This window comes from Spermophilus citellus (assembly GCF_964194105.1).
Source record: "Spermophilus citellus genome assembly, chromosome: 1".
Taxonomy (NCBI): Eukaryota; Metazoa; Chordata; class Mammalia; order Rodentia; family Sciuridae; genus Spermophilus; species Spermophilus citellus.
The window spans coordinates 159,138,281-159,157,154 of record NC_138182.1 but is presented as its reverse complement, the minus strand read 5'-3'; the positions used below and the strand labels follow the sequence as shown (position 1 = coordinate 159,157,154).

Here is an 18,874-nt window from a genome sequence, read left to right as displayed (position 1 = left end):
TAGTCTAGTCAGGCTGCCGTAAAAAAAATAACACAGACTGGATGGTTTACAAAAAACAACTTTATTTCTCACAGTTCTGGAGGCTGGGAAGAGCAAGATTGGAGTGTCCAAGTATCCCCCAATATATGAACATTCATAATTTTGGATATGAAATGTTATATCCAAAGTGTAACAGTATATACAACTTATTAAAAACTTACAAAAAAAATAAAGGGTGAGATCTAAAATTAAAAACAGAAGCTTCCATATTTTCTTCCTGTTTCTCAATGGGTTACTGTGTATATGCCCCATGCTGGAGATCACTGCTTTAGATGACAGGCCATCAGAATCCAAGAGCAGCCAGGCACACTGGCATTTGTTTATAATCCCAGTGTTTGAGGCCAGCCTCAGCAACTTAGTGAGCTCTAAGTAATATTTAGCAAGCCCCTGTCTAAAAATAAAAAATAAAAAGCAATGGGGATGTAGCTCAGTGGTAAAGAACCTTTGGGTTTAATCCTCAGCATATGCACACAAACTCAAACCAAATCAAATCCAAGAGCAAAAGAAAGGGAAAGTTGTCATGTCAGTCATTATACTAGCAAAAGTTATAGAACCATGTTTGCTCTCTTTGAAGCTCCTAGGCCATCCATCTGCAACCAAGTTTTCCAAAACAAAACCTATGACAGAGACTTGGGATCTGGGTCAGTCTGGGGGATGGGAAGACTAATGAAAAGTCCACACTTACACTCTCAAAAGACACATTTGAGACAAAAACAGAGAGAGAGAGAGAAAAGATGCTGCTTTCAGGGATCCTTAGGCTGGCTGAATAGTATTTGAGCACTTCTTGGCAATTGAGGGATAAATTTCAAAGACAGTTTAATAGCTAAGGCTGTACTTTCTAGTGCCTGGAGTTGGTAGGTTGCTAAAAATCTGTTACCAAGTTCAAAGAAAGTGTTTTCTGTGGAAAAAGCATGTTTTGTACTGAACGCTCACATTTCCTTTATTATATGCAAGATTATAAAAAGAATAATTTTCAAAACAGGCTACTAGGTATTTCCTTACATACATTATTCAAAACATTTTAAATTCTAAAATTAGTATTATTAGGATTCCAATACTCCAAAGGGGTGTGCACTACCACATCCAGCTAAACTTCTTTTTTATTTTTTGGTACTGGAAATTGAACTCAGGAGTACTCAACCACTGAGCCATATCCCCAGCCCTATTTTGTGTTTTATTCAGAGACAGCATCTCACTTTTGTTAAGGCTGGTTTGAATTCAAGATCCTCCTGCCTCAGCCTCCCGAGCCACTGCAATTACAGGTGTGCACCACCATGCCTGGCCCAGCTAAACGTCTTTTTACTAAATTTTATTTCTCCTACCCAATTTGGCAGGGTTAGTGCAATTAGAATTTCTTCTTGAAGGTTTGAGTTTCAAAATCATGAACTCCTATAAACTGATGCCAGAAACAAGAAAAATAATCAAAAGTAAATTCTTTTCTAGGCATGTGATTTGACAGAATTTAGTCACTGATACTGTGGGGATTTTATAAAGAATGTCTGTTAAAATTTTTTCTTCACAATCCTACTGGAACTCCTGCCTGAGGCAAATTATAAATAAATGGATATAGGGAATCAACACAAACAACAAAAAAAAACTTTCAAGTATCATAAATGCCAACATATCAGGAACTCTTTACCTAGTGAGGGAAATTTAGCCACTTTTAGCTCCACAGAGCTGCCTAGGAGTTGAACAGATATTTCATTAAGCAGGTGTTTAAGAATACGATATTATATTAAAATTAAATGTTCCACCACAATAAGATCTTTTGTTTTTGGTGCTGGGAACTGAAACTAAGTGTGCTATACCAATGAGCTTTACCAACATTTTTAATTTTTTGAAACAGAGTCTTGCTAAGATGCTGAGGTTGGCCTTGAACTTGTGATCCTCTTCCCTCAGCATCCTAAATTGCTGGGATTATAGGTATGGGTCATTGTGCCTGGCAAGGTTTTCTGATGGTTATAATTATACTAAATAAAAAGTTAACACTCACCTACGTTAGTCAACTTTATGTTGCTGAGACCAAAATACCTGACAGAACAACTTAGAGGAGGAAAAGATTTATCTTGGCTCACAGTTACAGAGGATTCAGTTTGCGGCTGGCTCTATTGGCTGAGGTAAGGAAGAACATCACAGTGGCAGCACCTAAGAATGTGGTGGTGGAAGTCATCAGCTCATGGCCAAGGGCATGCCCCCAGTGACCTACTTCCTCTAGCTACACCAGCAGTCAATCACTCAGCAGTCTGTTTGAATTATTAACACATCAAATGAGTTAATCCACTGATGAGGTTAGAATCCCCATGATCCAATCACTTCCTAAAAAGCTCCTCCCTCTGGAGGTTGCTGCACTGCTTCTAACACATGAGTTTATAGGGAACATTCCAGATTCAAATTATAACACTCCCTTAACCCTCAACACACATTCATCCTCTCTCTATTATATGCATGCAAGCATTTCCCCCCCACTTTTTTGTACCACTGGGGATTGAACACAGGTGCACCCCACCTCCCTTTTAATTTTGTGACACTGTCTCCCTAAATTGCCTTAAACTTGCAATGTGATCCTCCTGCCTCAATCTCCCAAACAGCTGGGATTGCATTCATACACCACCCTGCCCAGCTATACACCCTCTTTTCAAATATAAATGTTACTTTTTCACATCAGAAGATTTCCACATTTTTTTTTTTAATCTTAGTAATGGATATTGAACTCAGGGGCACTTAACCACTCAGCCACATCCCAAGCCCTATTTTGTATTTTATTTACAGACAGGGTCTCACTAAGTTGCATAATGCCTTGCTAAATTGCTGAAGCTGACTCTGAACTCGTGATCCTCCTGTCTCAGTCTCCTGAGCCGCTGGGATTACAGGCATGTGCCACAGCACTACCTGGCAGAAGATTACCATTCTTAAACAAAACTGTGTACCAAAATGTAAAGGGCTGGTGGCTCCAAAGTCAATCAATGTATCTATCTTTATACTATTTATTGAGAGGGAAGTCTCACTATGTTGCCCAGGTGGTTTCAAACTCATGGACTCAAATGATCCTCGCTCGGCTTCCTGAGTAGCTGGCATTACAGGTAGGCATCATCAAACCTACCCTGAGACTCGAATACAAGAGTATTTTTAATAGACTACATTGGGCAAGTCACTCAAAACTCTTGCCAATTTTAAGAATTCAGCCATGATCTAAAAAGAAGCAAAACAAGCCAAGAAGTTAAGGCACACACCTGTAATCTAGCAACTTGGGAAGCTGAGGCAGGAAGATCTGAAGATTGTGGCCAGCCCCAGCAATATAGTGAAGCCCTAAAGAACTTTGTGAGATTGTGTCTCAGAATAAAAAAATCAAAAGGGCTGGGCACATAGCTCAGTGGTAGAGCACCCCTGAGTTCAATCCCTAGTACCACAATCAATCAATCAATAAATCAATACTATTTTATTAAACAAAATGTAGCTATTTACCCTATGCTTCACTTCCATTACCATTTTAACCTCCCTCTACCCCTGGCTCCTATCTTATGTAAGCTGCAATGACTTTAACACATGAGCTTTTAGGGAACATTAAATCTGTCACTAAAGGAACTTCACTGATAACTACAAAAGCAAAGCTAGGCACCATAGAGAAAAGAGTTCAGACACGGATGAATTACAGTTCTGAAGCTTTGCAATCGCAAATGCAGATGGATTACAAGTACACTTCAGCTAGCTTACTAGGATTTATAAATTCTAAAATTAAAGAGCTGGGTCTCCTTAAAAAAAAAAAAATACAATCAACTCTTTATACATAGGGATTGCTGCCTCAAAAGATCAAAACTCAAAGAAGCATGTGACTATTAGAGGAACATCATGCATACACCAACAAAGCCAATGAAAAAAGGACACATGTCAAATAATAATGTGTGAAAAGGGGCTGGGGTCATGGCCAGAGGTAGAGTGCTCACCTAGCATGCGTGAGGCACTGGGTTCAATCCTTAGCACCATATAAAAATAAAATAAAGATATTGTGTTCACCTATGACTAAAAAATAAATATTAAAAAAATAATAATGTGTGAAAAAAGCTGGGTGTCGTGTCACAGACCTGTAATCCCAGCAGCTCAGGAGGATGAGGCAGGAGGATCATAGGAGGATTGTGAGTTCAAAGCCAGACTCAACAAAGCCAGACTTAGGGAAGTCCTAAGCAACTTAATGAGACTTTGTCTGTAAATAAAATATAAAAAAGGGCTGGGGATAAGGCAGGGTAGTTAAGCACCCCTGGATTCAACCCCCAGTACCAAAAAAAAGGAGTTGGAGGGAGCTTTGCCAGTGTCCTTTCATTTTCATTCTATACCTCCATTTTTATTTGTTGTTTTGCAGTGCTGAGGATCAAACCCAGGGCCTTGTGCATACTAAGCAAGCACTCTACCACTGAACTACACCCCCAGCCCAACCTCCAATTTGTGGGATCCCACTGTGGTAAAACTCTGACTAGCAAATGAAACTATGAATTCATCTATATTTGTCTTATGCTAAATACTAAGAATATCAAAGATTAATAGGTTTCTTCAGGAGGAATTTTTAACAAGAGCTTCTTTTTTGTCTAGTTGTTGATGGAACTTTATCCATTTATTTGTTTACATATGGTACTGAGAAATGAACCCAGTGCCTCACACATGCTAGGCAAGCGCTCTACCACTGAGCTACAACTCCAGCCCAGGAAGAAATTTTTAGAATTAGAACTGTTAAGTATTTTGAATAGTAAACTGTTAGAAATTTTTTATAAAGATACACTGAGTATAATAGTTCTCTTGATTGTCTACAAATATAAATAAAGTTAGAGAAACAGTAGAAGAGAAAGCACTGGAAGAAAAGATAATATTGGAAAAATGTAGATTGAATTGACTTTATTCATGAGCAAATATTGATGTTGCATTAAAAAACAAATTAAAGTCTGTACATCATTCAAATTTTAAAAATCAGTCAGCTTGACACTAAAAAAATGTACTAACAGAAGTGTTTCATTTTAGAGCAAGATACTATCAGTGGCACATTACAACTAGACATACAAACATAAAGGAAATGCTAAAATAATGTAAATCTCTGAATCTCAAAGTGATCCAGTAGGTTGGAGGGAGCACCAATTGTCACCAATGTGGGACTGTGACACATTTTATCAGACAAAATAAACTACCACTGGTGATGAAGATAAGTAAATAAATAAACTATCAAGGGGGGAAAAAAGGAGCCCATGATGCCTGGAATTTTAGAGTAAATGGTTTATTTGGTTCTGTTGTTACATGGGTTTTGTCTGTTTTCTTCTTCAATAGAATAAGTAGATGTGTGAGGGTCCCCAGAATATTTCCCAATTATATCTTACTTGTTAGTACACATAATTTTATACTGAAGGAGTAATGATTACAACTCCCTGTCATTTAAGCCACTGAAGGTAATATTAAAATGTTTTAACTATAGTAGGCTTTGATTTTTTTTCTAAAACTGTAAATCAAGAATAAAGAACTTTTCTGTCTCTTAATTTAAGAAATGTACCTATTTACTTCCTGAAAAAAATTGTTTTCAAGAAGCTACAATATGAAATTCTAATATACCAGGAATCTTGAAAAGAATAGTAGATGACCCAATTATAGTCATTTAAATTAAAATATTTAGGAATTCAATCTTGAGGGCTCAAAAATATAATCTTTGATTCCTTATGCACTAAATTTCACCAAGAAATGCAAAATTCTATCTAAAAGTTGGTACTGGTATATTTTAACATTCCTAAAGAAAAAAAAAAAAGTTCAACACCTACTCAATTATCCTGAAGGAAAATCAGATTAAAAGTAGTAGGGCATTTGTACATATCATATGTACGGATGTCTAAACAAACAATTTCAGTGGGTAAATGAATCATATTGAATATTTATAGACTACAATCACTTTCTTTTGAAGATGAAAAAGATTTAGTACCTAGGCATAGAGCCAGAGGTTTCCTAAAAGGAGTAAATACTAAACCTAAAAGGAGTAAATACTAAAACTCTTTGCACTGAAAAGAAATGCAAAAAATTCTTGTACTACAAATCTTTAATTTACAAAAACTACAAGTAGTCCAATTGTTGCCAATTTATAATGATAAAAATTAAAACAAAAACTCTGAACCAATTGTGTAAAATCTCTATTTTAACATTTTTAAATCCAATTCATTTGTTCCAGTGAGTCAAGTAAGATTTAAACTCAAGGGAGCAGGGGCTGACAAAGGATTTTACCTTTTCTCAGGAGATAATCACAATTTCATTGAAAGAGGGTGAGTAGCCCCTTAGTGACTTGTATGCTTTAATACCTTCAACAAAAAGTCCCAATATTTCCATTTTTTCAAACCTCTGGAATATTATCCAGATATTTAAAATATTGACATCTAAGTTTTACATTAAAGACACCATACTCTGAAAACAGACCTGCTTAAATGTAATTTGAATAATTGTGGGGTACTTACTGACAGAAGATTTCTTTAGCAAATACTGGTTTCTTATATTTAAAAAATCAGCAAGACAGAATTTTAAAAATCTTAATTTACAATACATTGTAAACTTCAGACAATTGCCACATATATCACAGACCAGCACAGGTAAAAAGCGTTTTCTAAATGTTTATAAGACTTTGTATCTTCCTTTATTTGTTGGTTGGTATGAATTTTGCTGCAATAGAAAATAAAAGATATATGGTCAGAAAAAGAAAAAGATCATTTCCTTTATCAACTCATAAAACTCTATTAGATATTTAAAATAAAATGTTAATATTATTGCACTGAGGTAGAAGAAACTGTTCAATAAACTGATCATTTTTCTTTATTCATCCAAGTACTCCTTGACAACTATTTATATATATATATGATTATTATTTGCAGTACTGGGAATTGAACTGAAGGCCTAAACATGCTAGGCAAGCACTTCACCACCAAGATATATCCCCCTCCCTGCATTTTAAAATTTTACTTTAAGGAAGGGTCTCACTATGTTTTTCAGGCTGAAATCAAACTTGCAATCTTCCTGCCTCAGTCTCCCCAGTAGCTGGGATTACAGGGGTACATGTATACTACTGTGTCTGGCTGACAAGTATGTTTTAAATCAACTTATGGTGATGGCACCTGCAAATATATGGTTCTGTTTTTATCAGTTGTTGGTGAAAATAGTCGAACGCCCTCGATCCCCTAAAAGAACATTCTGTAAGTAGAATTTTAGAAAAGCTCTCAAATCACTGTTTTTTGTTTTGTTTTTTTTTTTTTGTTGTTGTTGTTTTGTTTTTTTGGGTACCATAAGGCTCTTAACTTAAGATACATCCTGGCCCTTTTTTATTTATTTTTTTTTTATTTTGAGACAGGGTCTCACTAGGTCGCTAAATTGCTGAGGCTTGCTTGGAATTCACTGTGTTGGCCTCCTGAACTGCTGGGATTATAGGTATGCACTACCACACCAGGCTCCTCAAGAGAAAGGCTAAGATTTCCGTTAAAAGTTCCCTTATCTGCTGAGTGAAGTGGCCCATGTCTGTACTCTCAGCAGCTGAGAGTAGGAGGATCCAAGTTCAAAATCAACTTCAGCAACTTAGCGAGTCTCTTATCCCTAAATAAAAAGGGTTGGAAATGTGGCTTAGTGGTTGAGCACCCCTGGGTTCAATCCTTGGTACACACACACACACAAAAAAAACTTATCCCAAAATATGTGTTGTAGAAAAAATTTAAAAGCTTTAACTGGCACTGAAGATACAAGGATGTATCTGTCTCTTTTGGAAAGGTAATTAGTAAAGGGCTGTCTTCCAAAATCAAATTGTTGCCCAAGTTGAAAAACACTGATAAAACCACATGTTGGCAAAGATGTAGAATAACTGGAATTTTCATACATTGCAGGAAGAAAAGTAAACTGGATTAACTCCTGTGGAGTTATACTACTAAAAAGCTAAAATCTGCATATCTTATAAACAGCAATTCTGCCCCACAGTATATATGCAAGAAAAAAAGCATATTAATGTATACCAAAGAGACATGGATAGGAGTATTTATAGAAGTGTTATTCATAAAAGCCCCAAACTGAAATAATCCCAAAGTCTACTACTATAATAACATGAATTGATATCCTCAAAATAATGTATTTTGTATTATAATAATAATACAAAAGGAGTACTTAGCATATGAATCCACTTAATCTTAAATTCAAATACATACAAAATAAATCTATAATTTAATTTAAAAGTTATAATATAACATTTGAGGGGGATGAATAATAGAAGGGTCATGGGCAAGGCTTCTAGATGCTGATAATGTTCTTTATTTCTTGATTTGGTAAGTAATTACATAAAAGTGCCTACTTTGTAAAAATTCATTGAACTATTACGATTTATGTACTTGATTCTATTTGTATTATAGTTTAATAACATATATACACTTTTGGTACTGGGTACTGAGCACAGGGCCTCAATAATTTATTATAAAAAATTTATTAAAATAAAACAAGTCCCTGAGAAGAGTTTTTACTCACCAGTCGGATTAGTTCTTCCTTTATGAGCCTGGTGATTTCTGCCTTTGCTTTCTGCACAGCCAGTTCATTAGCACCTAATTGAATAGAAAATATATCATTCATATTACTAGAACTACACTGGATATTTTGCAAGTCATGGAGGTTCAGAGGGAAATATAGTAGGTGACTTTTAGGAACACTGTACTGCCTGCCAAGGTAATTGTTCAATGCTGGTAGAATATCACCCATGTTACATAATGACTGCTTATTATTCTGATTACTTTTAGACTCTCAGATGTGACCAAGGGAGTTCTCAATACATGCAGTATTAATAGTTCTGGTATACTGATTAAAAACAGCAAAGAAAAGCTGATTAGGAATATATCCAGAAGATAATACAGCTAAGAGGAAATACAACTCCCTTGGTTCGTTCATTTAATAAATATTTACAGGACCTTTTTTGTGTCCTGTGAGTCTGCAAATGTGTGAGGAAAATGTTCATCTGTATATTATTTTTTGGTACCAAGGATTAAACCCAGGGGCGTTTAATCACTAAGCCATATCCCCAGCCCTTTTTTAGATTTTATTTAGAGACAGGGTCTTGCAGAGTTGCTAATGACTCACTAAGACTGACTTTGAACTTGTTATCCTCCGGCCTCAACCTCTTCAACCGCTGGGATTACAGGTATGCCCAGATGAACAAAGTCTCAAAGAATAAAAGAGGACTATCCAGGTTGTGGGAATGATAAAAGTATTTTACAAAAGGAACCACATGTGTTATGGTACAGAATTAAGAAAAGCAGGCTTCATTATTGAAGAGTAAGAGAAGTGTAGAATCGTCAGAAAAAAGAGCATTAGAGAATACTGTAAGGTACTGTAAGCATGAGGGGGCTGGAGACACTCATCCAGTTACTAATTCCAGAAATGTTTAGCACCCACCATGCATGATATATTATAAGAGATTCATTATACAAAGAACCCATTCATGCCCTTTACAATCTTGCAGACTACTAGAAAAACAAACTTGTAAAGCCATTATAACAGAATGATTAGGAAGCAATTTATCAGAACAACCCCCCCACTCATTTTTTGTGGTGCTGGGGTTGGAACCAAATGGTATTCTGCCGCTGAGCTACATCACCAGCTCCCCCGCTCCCCACTTTATTTATAAAGTTGTAGTTGGACACATACCTTTATTTATTTATTTATTTTTGAGTGAAATTTGGGAGGGGGGGATTTTTTTTTAATATTTATTTTTTAGTTTTTGGTGGACACAACATCTTTATTTTATTTTTATGTGGTGCTGAGCACCCCGCACATGCCAGGCAAGTGCGCTACCACTTGAGCCACATCCCCAGCCCACCTTTATTTTGTTTGTTTTTATGTGGTGCTGAGGATCAAACCCAGTGCTAGGTGAGTGCTCTACTGCTGAGCCACAACCCCAGCCCCAACCAGCCCTTTTTAAATTATATTTTGAGATAGGGTTTCACTAAGTTGCCCAGGCTGGCCTTGAACTTGTGATCCTCCTGCCTCAGCCTCCTAAGTAGCTGGGATTACAGGTGTGTGCCACTGCTCTTGGCTCCTGGAAAAACTTTAAATTTCACTTCTAAGAAGTTTTCCCAGACTTCTCCAAGTACAGTGCTTTCTCTCAGTGTTCTCACAATACTATATTCACACCACCATGAAAGTACATTTCTGAGGGAGAATGGACAAGATGTTTTTTTCTGAGTGGATGTGAATAGTGAACAAGTTTAGATACTAGAAATTGACTAGCAAGTAAGGAAGTTAGAAGCAGTAAGGAAGATACTGAATCCAGGAGGAAGAGAAGGTGTTTTTAGCAAAGCGAGTGGATGAAATTTAATTTTGAAACTGCTGTAGTTGAAGTTATGGGACACACGGCTGGAAATATAAATGAGGTCTAGAAAGCCATCAAAGGTAAGTGGGGTAGGATCTGAAGCCAGGGAACCATACTCAGAGAGTAGCTAAGTATAGGTACAAGGCACAGTGAACATTTACAACAGGAAAAGAGCTGGACCAAAATAGAAGAGAGTCTGAAATGTCAAAGTATAAACAGACAAGTTGCAGAGAGCTACTTCTTTCTCTCTGAAGGAAAGAGTTCATAAGACATGAGATAAATTCCACACACTCCACCCTCCCTTACTAGAAGGGACTAACTTTCTTGAAGGATATGAACAATGGGCCCCAGGAAGAGAACTTCCTTAGTGTTTCCCTACCTGCCTTCCTGCCTGGCCCTAAATTAACCCTACCAACAAACCTCCCATGGCCTGGTCGTGCTCACCAAAAGTAACTAATTCCTCCCATGACCTGGCTCTGCTAAGGACCTATAAAACCCACTGCCATTTTCCCCCTGAAGATGTGTCCCTCGTGTGTCCCTCTGGTGCTGAAAAAAGCATTCATTGCTGGTCCATGAGGTCTCCCTCCATTTTTTCTTTTTGTATTTGCTTTCATTTCTGAGAAAGATGTGGCAACAGTTTAACAAAGAGCAAAGGGCAAAGGGGATGGCTGTAAAGTTATAGCAATATATTTAAGCCCTTCCACCACCACTAAGCACAACATTTTGTTAAATTAATTTTTTTTTTTTTTTTTTTTAGTTTTACATGGACACAATACCTTTATTTTTCTTTAGTTTTATATGGTGCTGAGGATAGAACCCAGTGTCTCGGGCTGGGGATGTGGCTCAAGCGGTAGGACGTTCGCCTGGCATGCGTGCGGCCCGGGTTCGATCCTCAGCACCACATACAAACAAAGATGTTGTGCCCGCCAATAACTAAAAATAAAATATGAAAATTCTCTCTAAAAAAAAGAGCCCAGTGTCTCACACGTGCTCTACAACTGAGCCACAACCCTAGCCCCTACAAACATTTTTAAAGATATAAGAAAGGTAGAGTGTTAGAAAGGAAAAGTGGATAAAGGTGAGAGCAGTGTAAAAGCAAGAGCTAAGTCAGACCGAAAATTACAACCAAGGGGCTGGAGTTGTGGCTCAGTGGTAGAGCGCTTGCCTAACATGTGTGAGGTACTGTGTTCAATTCTCAGCACTACATATAAATAACTGAATGAAATAAAGGTCCCTCAACACCTTAAAAAAAAAATTACACCCCAAACAAAATTTGGAAGAAAAATAAGTTGCTTGGCATGAGTTGCTGGGAAGCTCATTGTTGGTATTCTTGTGTTATTTTAACAAGAAAAAAATCAGGGATTGGGGTGTGGCTCAGTGGTAGAGCGCTTGCCTAGTATGTGTGGGTACTGGGTTCGATCTTCAGCACCACATAAAAATAAATAAATAAAAATATTGTGTCCATCTACAACTAAAAATATTTTAAGAAGAAAGAGAGAGAGAGAAGGAAAAAGAGAAGAAGGAGGGAAGGAAATCACATGCTCAGCTAGATCCAACTGGAAGCATAACTTTCCTACTTTAGCTAGAGCTTGACAATGAGGACATTTAAATTTTTGACTTATGTAACTTCTCTTGGTAATAGGTTGCACATGTTTATAGGCAGCAACGAGAAAGAGGCATTTCCTTTCATTGGTCCTAAAACAACTCTGGTTGCTTTTAAGGGATTCTCCACTAGTAAAAAGAGAGGGTCATACAACAGGCTATATAAATTATACAGGCTGACTTAGGCATGTAAGTCCTTCCTGTTCTCTTTCCCTCTGCCTAGTGGGAGGCCTGGAGCTGTTGAGCCACACAGAGCCTTCAAGGAGCCAGGCAGTGGGGTCCCTCCAATTACAGAACTAAAAACAGATGACACTAGGCTCCTTCCACACTAGCAACACCTGCTTTCATCCTGTTAGCTAAGTTTGCCTGGAGTTTCAAAAACTACATGATCCTTTAAAAAATCTAATTATCTCTAAAAATTCTAAAAGCTTTAGATCCATTTAATTACCGATCCCCAGCTTTTATTCAGCATCATTACGTTTCTAGAATACTCTAAGATTTCTTTTCGATGAGGTTACTCTTTTACTGGGAAAAAAAATTGCCTAGATAATCATAAAAATTAGATGTTATTTATTGAGTGTGGCTGATAGTGGAGAGAAGTGACCAGGATCAAACTAGGTGGAAAGAAAAGCAAGCAGAAGCTGTGGGCTGAATACAGTAGTAGGTATTTAACTTTATGGCCACTAATAGCACAGGAGATGTGTTTTCATTAAGTTATATGTAAGTTGAACTATGATAATATAAATAAAACTATATTACACAAGGATAACTATTTTTTTTTAAAAGAGAGAGTGAGAGAGGAGAGAGAGAGAGAGAGAGAGAGAGAGAGAGAGAGAGAGAGAATTTTTAATATTTATTTTTCTTTAGTTCTCGGCGGACACAACATCTTTGTTGGTATGTGGTGCTGAGGATCGAACCCGGGCCGCACGCATGCCAGGTGAGCGCGCTACCGCTTGAGCCACATCCCCAGCCCCAAGGATAACTATTTTTAATAAATCACACACACAAAAAGATCCCTTTTCAAAGCAAATAATCACTTTTCTGATTTACCTCTTTATTAAAGCAGACATTTAAAAATATGGGTTTTGCTTAATGATTACCATGATATTCAAGCAGAGAATAAAGGTCTGGTTCCATGTGTACCAGAGGTTGCACTATCAGATTCCTCTGCATATCATTGTCTCTCCATCCTATATGGCCTAATGAACACAGTAGCCCAAACCTGTCCAGTTCCAAGCACAGAGAGATGTAAGTTTTATTTTCTCTGCTTGAACATCTAGATGCCAGTAATCCCCATTTTGCCACTCATTGAGGAAGAATGTTACATGATTTGGAAAAATAATGAGCCACTGGCAGACAGAAATTCTTTAAGAATACATGAAATGATGGGTGGGGTTGTAGCTCAGTGGTAGAGTGCTTGCCTTGCATGCGTGAGACCCTGGGTTCGATCCCCAGTACCACATAAAAATAAACAAATAAAAATAAAGATACTGTGTCCATCTACAACTAAAAAATTAAAAAAAAAGAATACATGAAATGATGCCATTTTAAAATCTGACTTGGGCTGGGGTTGTGGCTCAGCGGTAGAGTGCTCGCCTTGCATGTGCGAGACCCTGGTGCGAGATCCTCAGCACCACATAAAAATAAATAAGTGAAATAAAGGTGTTGTGTCCAACTACAACTAAAAAATAAATATTAAAAAAAAAATCTGGGCTGGGGATGTGGCTCAAGCGGTAGCGCGCTCGCCTTGCATGCGTGCGGCCCGGGTTCGATCCTCAGCACCACATACCAACAAAGATGTTGTGTCCGCCGAGTACTAAAAAATAAATATTAAAAATTCTCTCTCTCTCCCTCTCCTCTCTCACTCTCTCTTTAAAAAATAAAAAATAAAAAATAAATAAAAATCTGACTTCATGGTGGAGCACAACTGTAATACCAGCTACTTCAGAGGCTGAGGCATGAGGATCTCAGAAATGAGGCCAGCCTAGGCAATTTAGTGAGACCCTGACTTAAAATGACTTAAAATGAAACCTTAAAAAAGGGCTGGGAGGGCTGGAGTTGTAGCTCAGCATGCAAACAAAAAAAAAGTATGATCCACTCACAGGAGGGAAAAAAGAAAAAGAAATTAATAATAAAAACTTTAAACTTTTATCAGCTCAAAGAGCTAAAAGAAACCTTCGACAAAGAACACAGCTGGGGCTGGGGCTCATGGGTAGAGTGCTTGCCTAGCATGTGTGAGGCACTAGGTTCGATTCTCAGCACCACAAAAAAATAAATAAAAATAAAGGTCCATCGACAACTAAAGAACAAAAATAAAACACCATTAAAAAAAATAAAATAAAGAAAACTAAGAAAATACTATCTATCAAAACAGCAAATATCATAATGAAGAGCTAGAAAATAATAGGGCTGGCCCGGCAATTAGACAAAAGAAAGAAATTCAAGGGATACAAATAGGAAAAGAGCTCAAACTATTCCTATTTGCCAATAACACAATTCTATATAAGTCCCCCAAAACTCCACCAGCAAGCTATTAGAACTCATAAACGAATTCAGCAAAGTGGCAGGTTATAAAATTAACACCCATAACTCAACTGTACTCCTACATAAAAATGTTAAATCAGCTGAAAGAAAAATCAGGAAAACTATCCCATTCAAAATTGCCTAGAAAAAAATAAAATACTTGGGAATCAATCTAACAAAAGAGTTTGTAAAAGCCTTCTACAATGAGAACTACTGAAGAAGACCCATGTTCTTGGAAAGGCAGAATTAAGATTGTCAAAATGGCCATGTAAAAATATAAAAGAATTCCTATTAAAATTCCAGTGATGTTCTTCACAGAAATAGAAAAGGCAGTCATGAAATTCATTTGGAAAAATAAGAGGCCCAGAATAGCAAAAGCACTCCTTAGTGAGAAAAGTGAAGCAGGAGGCATCACAATACCAAACCTTAAATTATACTACAGAGCTACAGTAACAAAAACAGCGTGGTATTGGCACCAAAACAGATATGAAGACCAATGGAACAGAATAGAAGACACAGAGACAAACCCATAGTATCTCACAACAGACAAAGGTGCTACAAACATACATTGGAAAAAAGATAGCCTCTTTAACAAATGGTTCTAGGAAAAATGGAAATCTATATGTTGTAGAATGAAAGTTAACCCCTATCTCTCACCCTGCACAAAACTCAACTCAAAGTAGATCAAGGACCTAGGCATTAGACTAGAGACCCTGTGCCCAGCAGAAGAAAATGTTGGCTTAGGAATCAATTTCCTCAACAAGACTCCTAAAGCATAAGAAGTAAAATCAAGAGTCAATATATGGGATGGTATCAAATTTACAAAGCTTCTTCACAGCAAAGGAAACAATAAAGAACACAAAGAGAGAACTTTAGAATAGGAAAAAGCCTTGCCATCTGTAACTCAGAGCATTAATCTCCAGGATATGCAAAGAACTCAAAAAAACCTAACATCCAAAAAAAAAAGTAACCCAATAAGTGGGCAAAGGAGCTAAACAAGCACTTCACAGAAGAAGAAATACAAATATGTGAAAAAAATGTTCAACTTTTCTAGCAATTAGAGAAATGCAAATTAAAACTATAACAAGTAACAATAAATGTTGGTGAGGATGTGGGGAAAAACGTTCACTCATACATTGCTGGTGGGACTGCAAATTGGTGCAACTACTCTGGAAAGCAGTATGGAAATTCCTCAGAAAACCTGGAATGGAACCACCACATGAATAGTTACCCACTCCTCAGTATACACCCAAAGGACTTAAAATCAGCATACTATAGTGACACAGCCACTTCAATGTTTACAGCCACTCAATTCACAATAGTCCTAGGTACCCTACAACAGATGAATGGATAAAGAAAATGTGGTATGGTATATATACACAATGGAATATTACTCAGCCATAAAGAATGAAATTATGGCATTTGCCGGCAAATAGATAGAACTGAAGAATATCAGGCTAATTTTAAAAGAAAGAAAGAATAGGGTTGGGAGTATAGCTCAGTGATAATAATGTACACTTAACATGCACAAGGCTCTGGGTTCAATTCCCAGCACCCAAGAGAGAAAAGAGAGAAGATATGGAACCCCCCCACACAAAAAATTCTGGGGTTGAAAAGTACAACAAATGGACTAAAAACTGCTCATCAGCAGATTTAAGCCAATAGAAGAATCATAAAATTTGAGGATAGGTCAATCAAGATTGAGTCTAGAAGACAGAATTAAAAGGAATGAAGAAAAATGACCAGAACCTAAGAGACCATGGGACACCACCAAATGTACCAACACGGGCATAACTAGTTTCAGAGAAGTGGAAAAGAAGCAGAAAGAACATATAAAGAAATGACAAAATTTTGATGAAATCTATACATCTAAACATTTTTTTTTTTAAACCTAGAAGTGCTTCACCACTCTGCTACATTGCCAACTCCATATTTTGAGACAGAGTTTCCTTAAAGTGACTGGCCTTGAACTTGCAATCCTCTGCCTCAGCCTCCCGAATCAACGGGATTACAGGTATGAGCCATCATAACCAGCTTTTATCCCCCCACTCTCAATACTGAGGATTAAATCCAGGGCCTCATACATGCTAGGTAAGTTTTCTACCACTGAGCTACTTCCCCAGCCCTCTCAAAAATCTTTAAAACAAACAAACAAAAAACATAGAGCCAGGTGTGGTGGTACATGGCTTTGATCTCAGCTACTCAGGAGACTAAAGCTGGACTGCAAGTTCCACGCCAGCTTGGGCAACTTAGTGGGATCCTGCCTCAAAATTTAAAATTTAAAAAGGCTGGGGAAGAAACTAGGGGCTAAGTTTCCCTGGGTTCAATACTTCCCTCCCCACCCCAAATCCAAGTAGAACATGCTCAAAAAAATCAAAGTGTCAAAACATAATGAGAAGCCCAGAACAGCAGCAGATGCCTGTGAACTCAGCTACTTGGGAAGCTAAGGCAGGAGAATGGCAAATTCAAGACCAGCCTGGGCAATTTAGCAAGATCCTGTCACAAAATAAAAGGGCTGGGAAGGTAGCTCAGTGATAGAGAACCTCTGGGTTCAATCTCCAGTACCACAAAAATAAATCAAAACAAAACACACACAAGAGGGGCTGGGGATGTGGCTCAAGCGGTAACGCGCTCGCCTGGCATGCATGCGGCCTGGGTTTGATCCTCAGCACCACATACAAACAAAGATGTTGTGTCCGCCAAAAACTAAAAATAAATAAATAAATATTAAAAATTTAAAAACAAAAACAAAAAAACAACACACACACACAAGAAAGAATCCTGGAAAAGCAACTCATCACTACAAGGGATCCTCAATAAGATAGACAACTGTCAAAAATCACGAAAGTCAGAAGACTGAGAATGATGTACAAAGTGCTAAAAGAAAAAAACTCTATATCCAGAATACTATACTTCCAAAATGAAGGTGTAGCTAAACATAATGTTACAAACCTGCATTCCCAGCTATCCAGGAGAATAAAGCAAGAGGACTGGGGAGTTCAAGGCCAGCCTAGGCAATAGAGCATACCCCCTCTCAAAAACAAACCAACCAATTATCAAAACTGAAAGCAGAAAAAAACTATTTTTACAGGTGAAATTGAGACATTCTCAGTTAAAATAAACAGGAGAGTTCATTACTGGTAGACCTGTCCTAGAAGAAACCTCTAGACTGAAGTGAAAAGACATTAGACAGTAATTTGAATCTACATGAAGAAATAAAGAATACTGGTAAAGGTAATTTCTACACAGGTAAATATAAGTTAGTATTCTTTTTAGTTTGTAGCTTCTCATAATTTTCTGTATGATTTAAAAGACAACTATATAAAATAATAATTATAAATCTTATAAATCTTATTTTGAAGGGACTATAATGGATATATAAAGATGTACTTTGTGACAATAGCAACAAAAAAGCAATGGGACAGAACTATATAGGAGCAAAGTTTTTGTTGCTATGAAAACTAAAATCAGAGATACTGGGTGTGCTTATCATACACAAGGCCCCGAGTTCAATTCCCAGCATCCAAAACAAAAAGCAACAAAAACTAAATTGGTATTAATCCAATTACACTGTGATATATATTAAGATGTTAACTGTAAACCAGGGTTATCACTACAAAAATAACCAAATAACAACAAATATTCATGTATATTGAGAGAGAGAGAGAAACAACATGGGATACAAATATTCAGAATGCTATGGAAGAAAGAAAAAAAATAAAGAGAAGAGAAAAAAAAAGAAGAAGAAAAAAAAAAGAATGCTATGGAAGAATAATTGCTTGAGCCCAGGAGTTTGAGGCCAGCCTGAAGATGTACTTCAACAGTAGACACCTAATGCATAAGCCCTGGGTTTGAGCCATAGCATCATACAAAGCCCACAAGAAAATGGTTATCTAGCACAAAAGAAGGTAGTAACTAAGATCTTTTGTAATTTAGGCACTTATAGCAATAAATTTCTGAGTATTGCTTTCATTTCATCTTGTTAAGTTTTATGAATGCACTAAATAACCAATGAATTGTTTCTTTCATTTAATTAATTAATTAATTCATTCATTGTGACACGGGGACTGTACCAAGGGGCTCACACATGCTAGGCAAGTGCTCCACCAGAGATATATCCCTAGCTCTTTTTATTTTTTATTTTGATACAAGATCTTGCTAAGTTGCCCAGACTGTCCTTGAACTTGTGATCTTCTGCCTTAGTCTACAGAGTAGCTGGGATTGTACCCATGTGCCACCATATCTGGCTACATTGCACATTTTAAAACAGTCAAAATGATAAGTTCTATGTAATTTGAATTTTACCTTAATTTTAAAAGTTGCAATAGTGATTAAAACCTTAAGTAGACATTATTTCAGCTTTAAGCCTTAAAT

At 37.0% G+C, this 18,874-nt stretch overlaps 1 protein-coding gene across 4 annotated transcripts in view; it reads right to left on the bottom strand.

Moving 5' to 3' along the window:
• Window positions 1-4,905: 4,905 nt before the first annotated feature.
• Window positions 4,906-18,874, bottom strand: part of DDX46 (DEAD-box helicase 46) — a 63,759-nt gene continuing 49,790 nt past the window's right edge. For all 4 annotated transcript variants that reach the window (XM_081289476.1, XM_081289478.1, XM_081289475.1 and 1 more), the window contains 2 exons: window positions 8,542-8,615; window positions 4,906-6,708 (listed from right to left, as the gene is read on the bottom strand). In XM_081289476.1, the coding sequence (XP_081145602.1) occupies window positions 6,661-6,708; window positions 8,542-8,615 (122 nt within the window). In that variant the 3' untranslated portion in view covers window positions 4,906-6,660. The remainder of the gene's footprint in view (window positions 6,709-8,541; window positions 8,616-18,874) is intronic.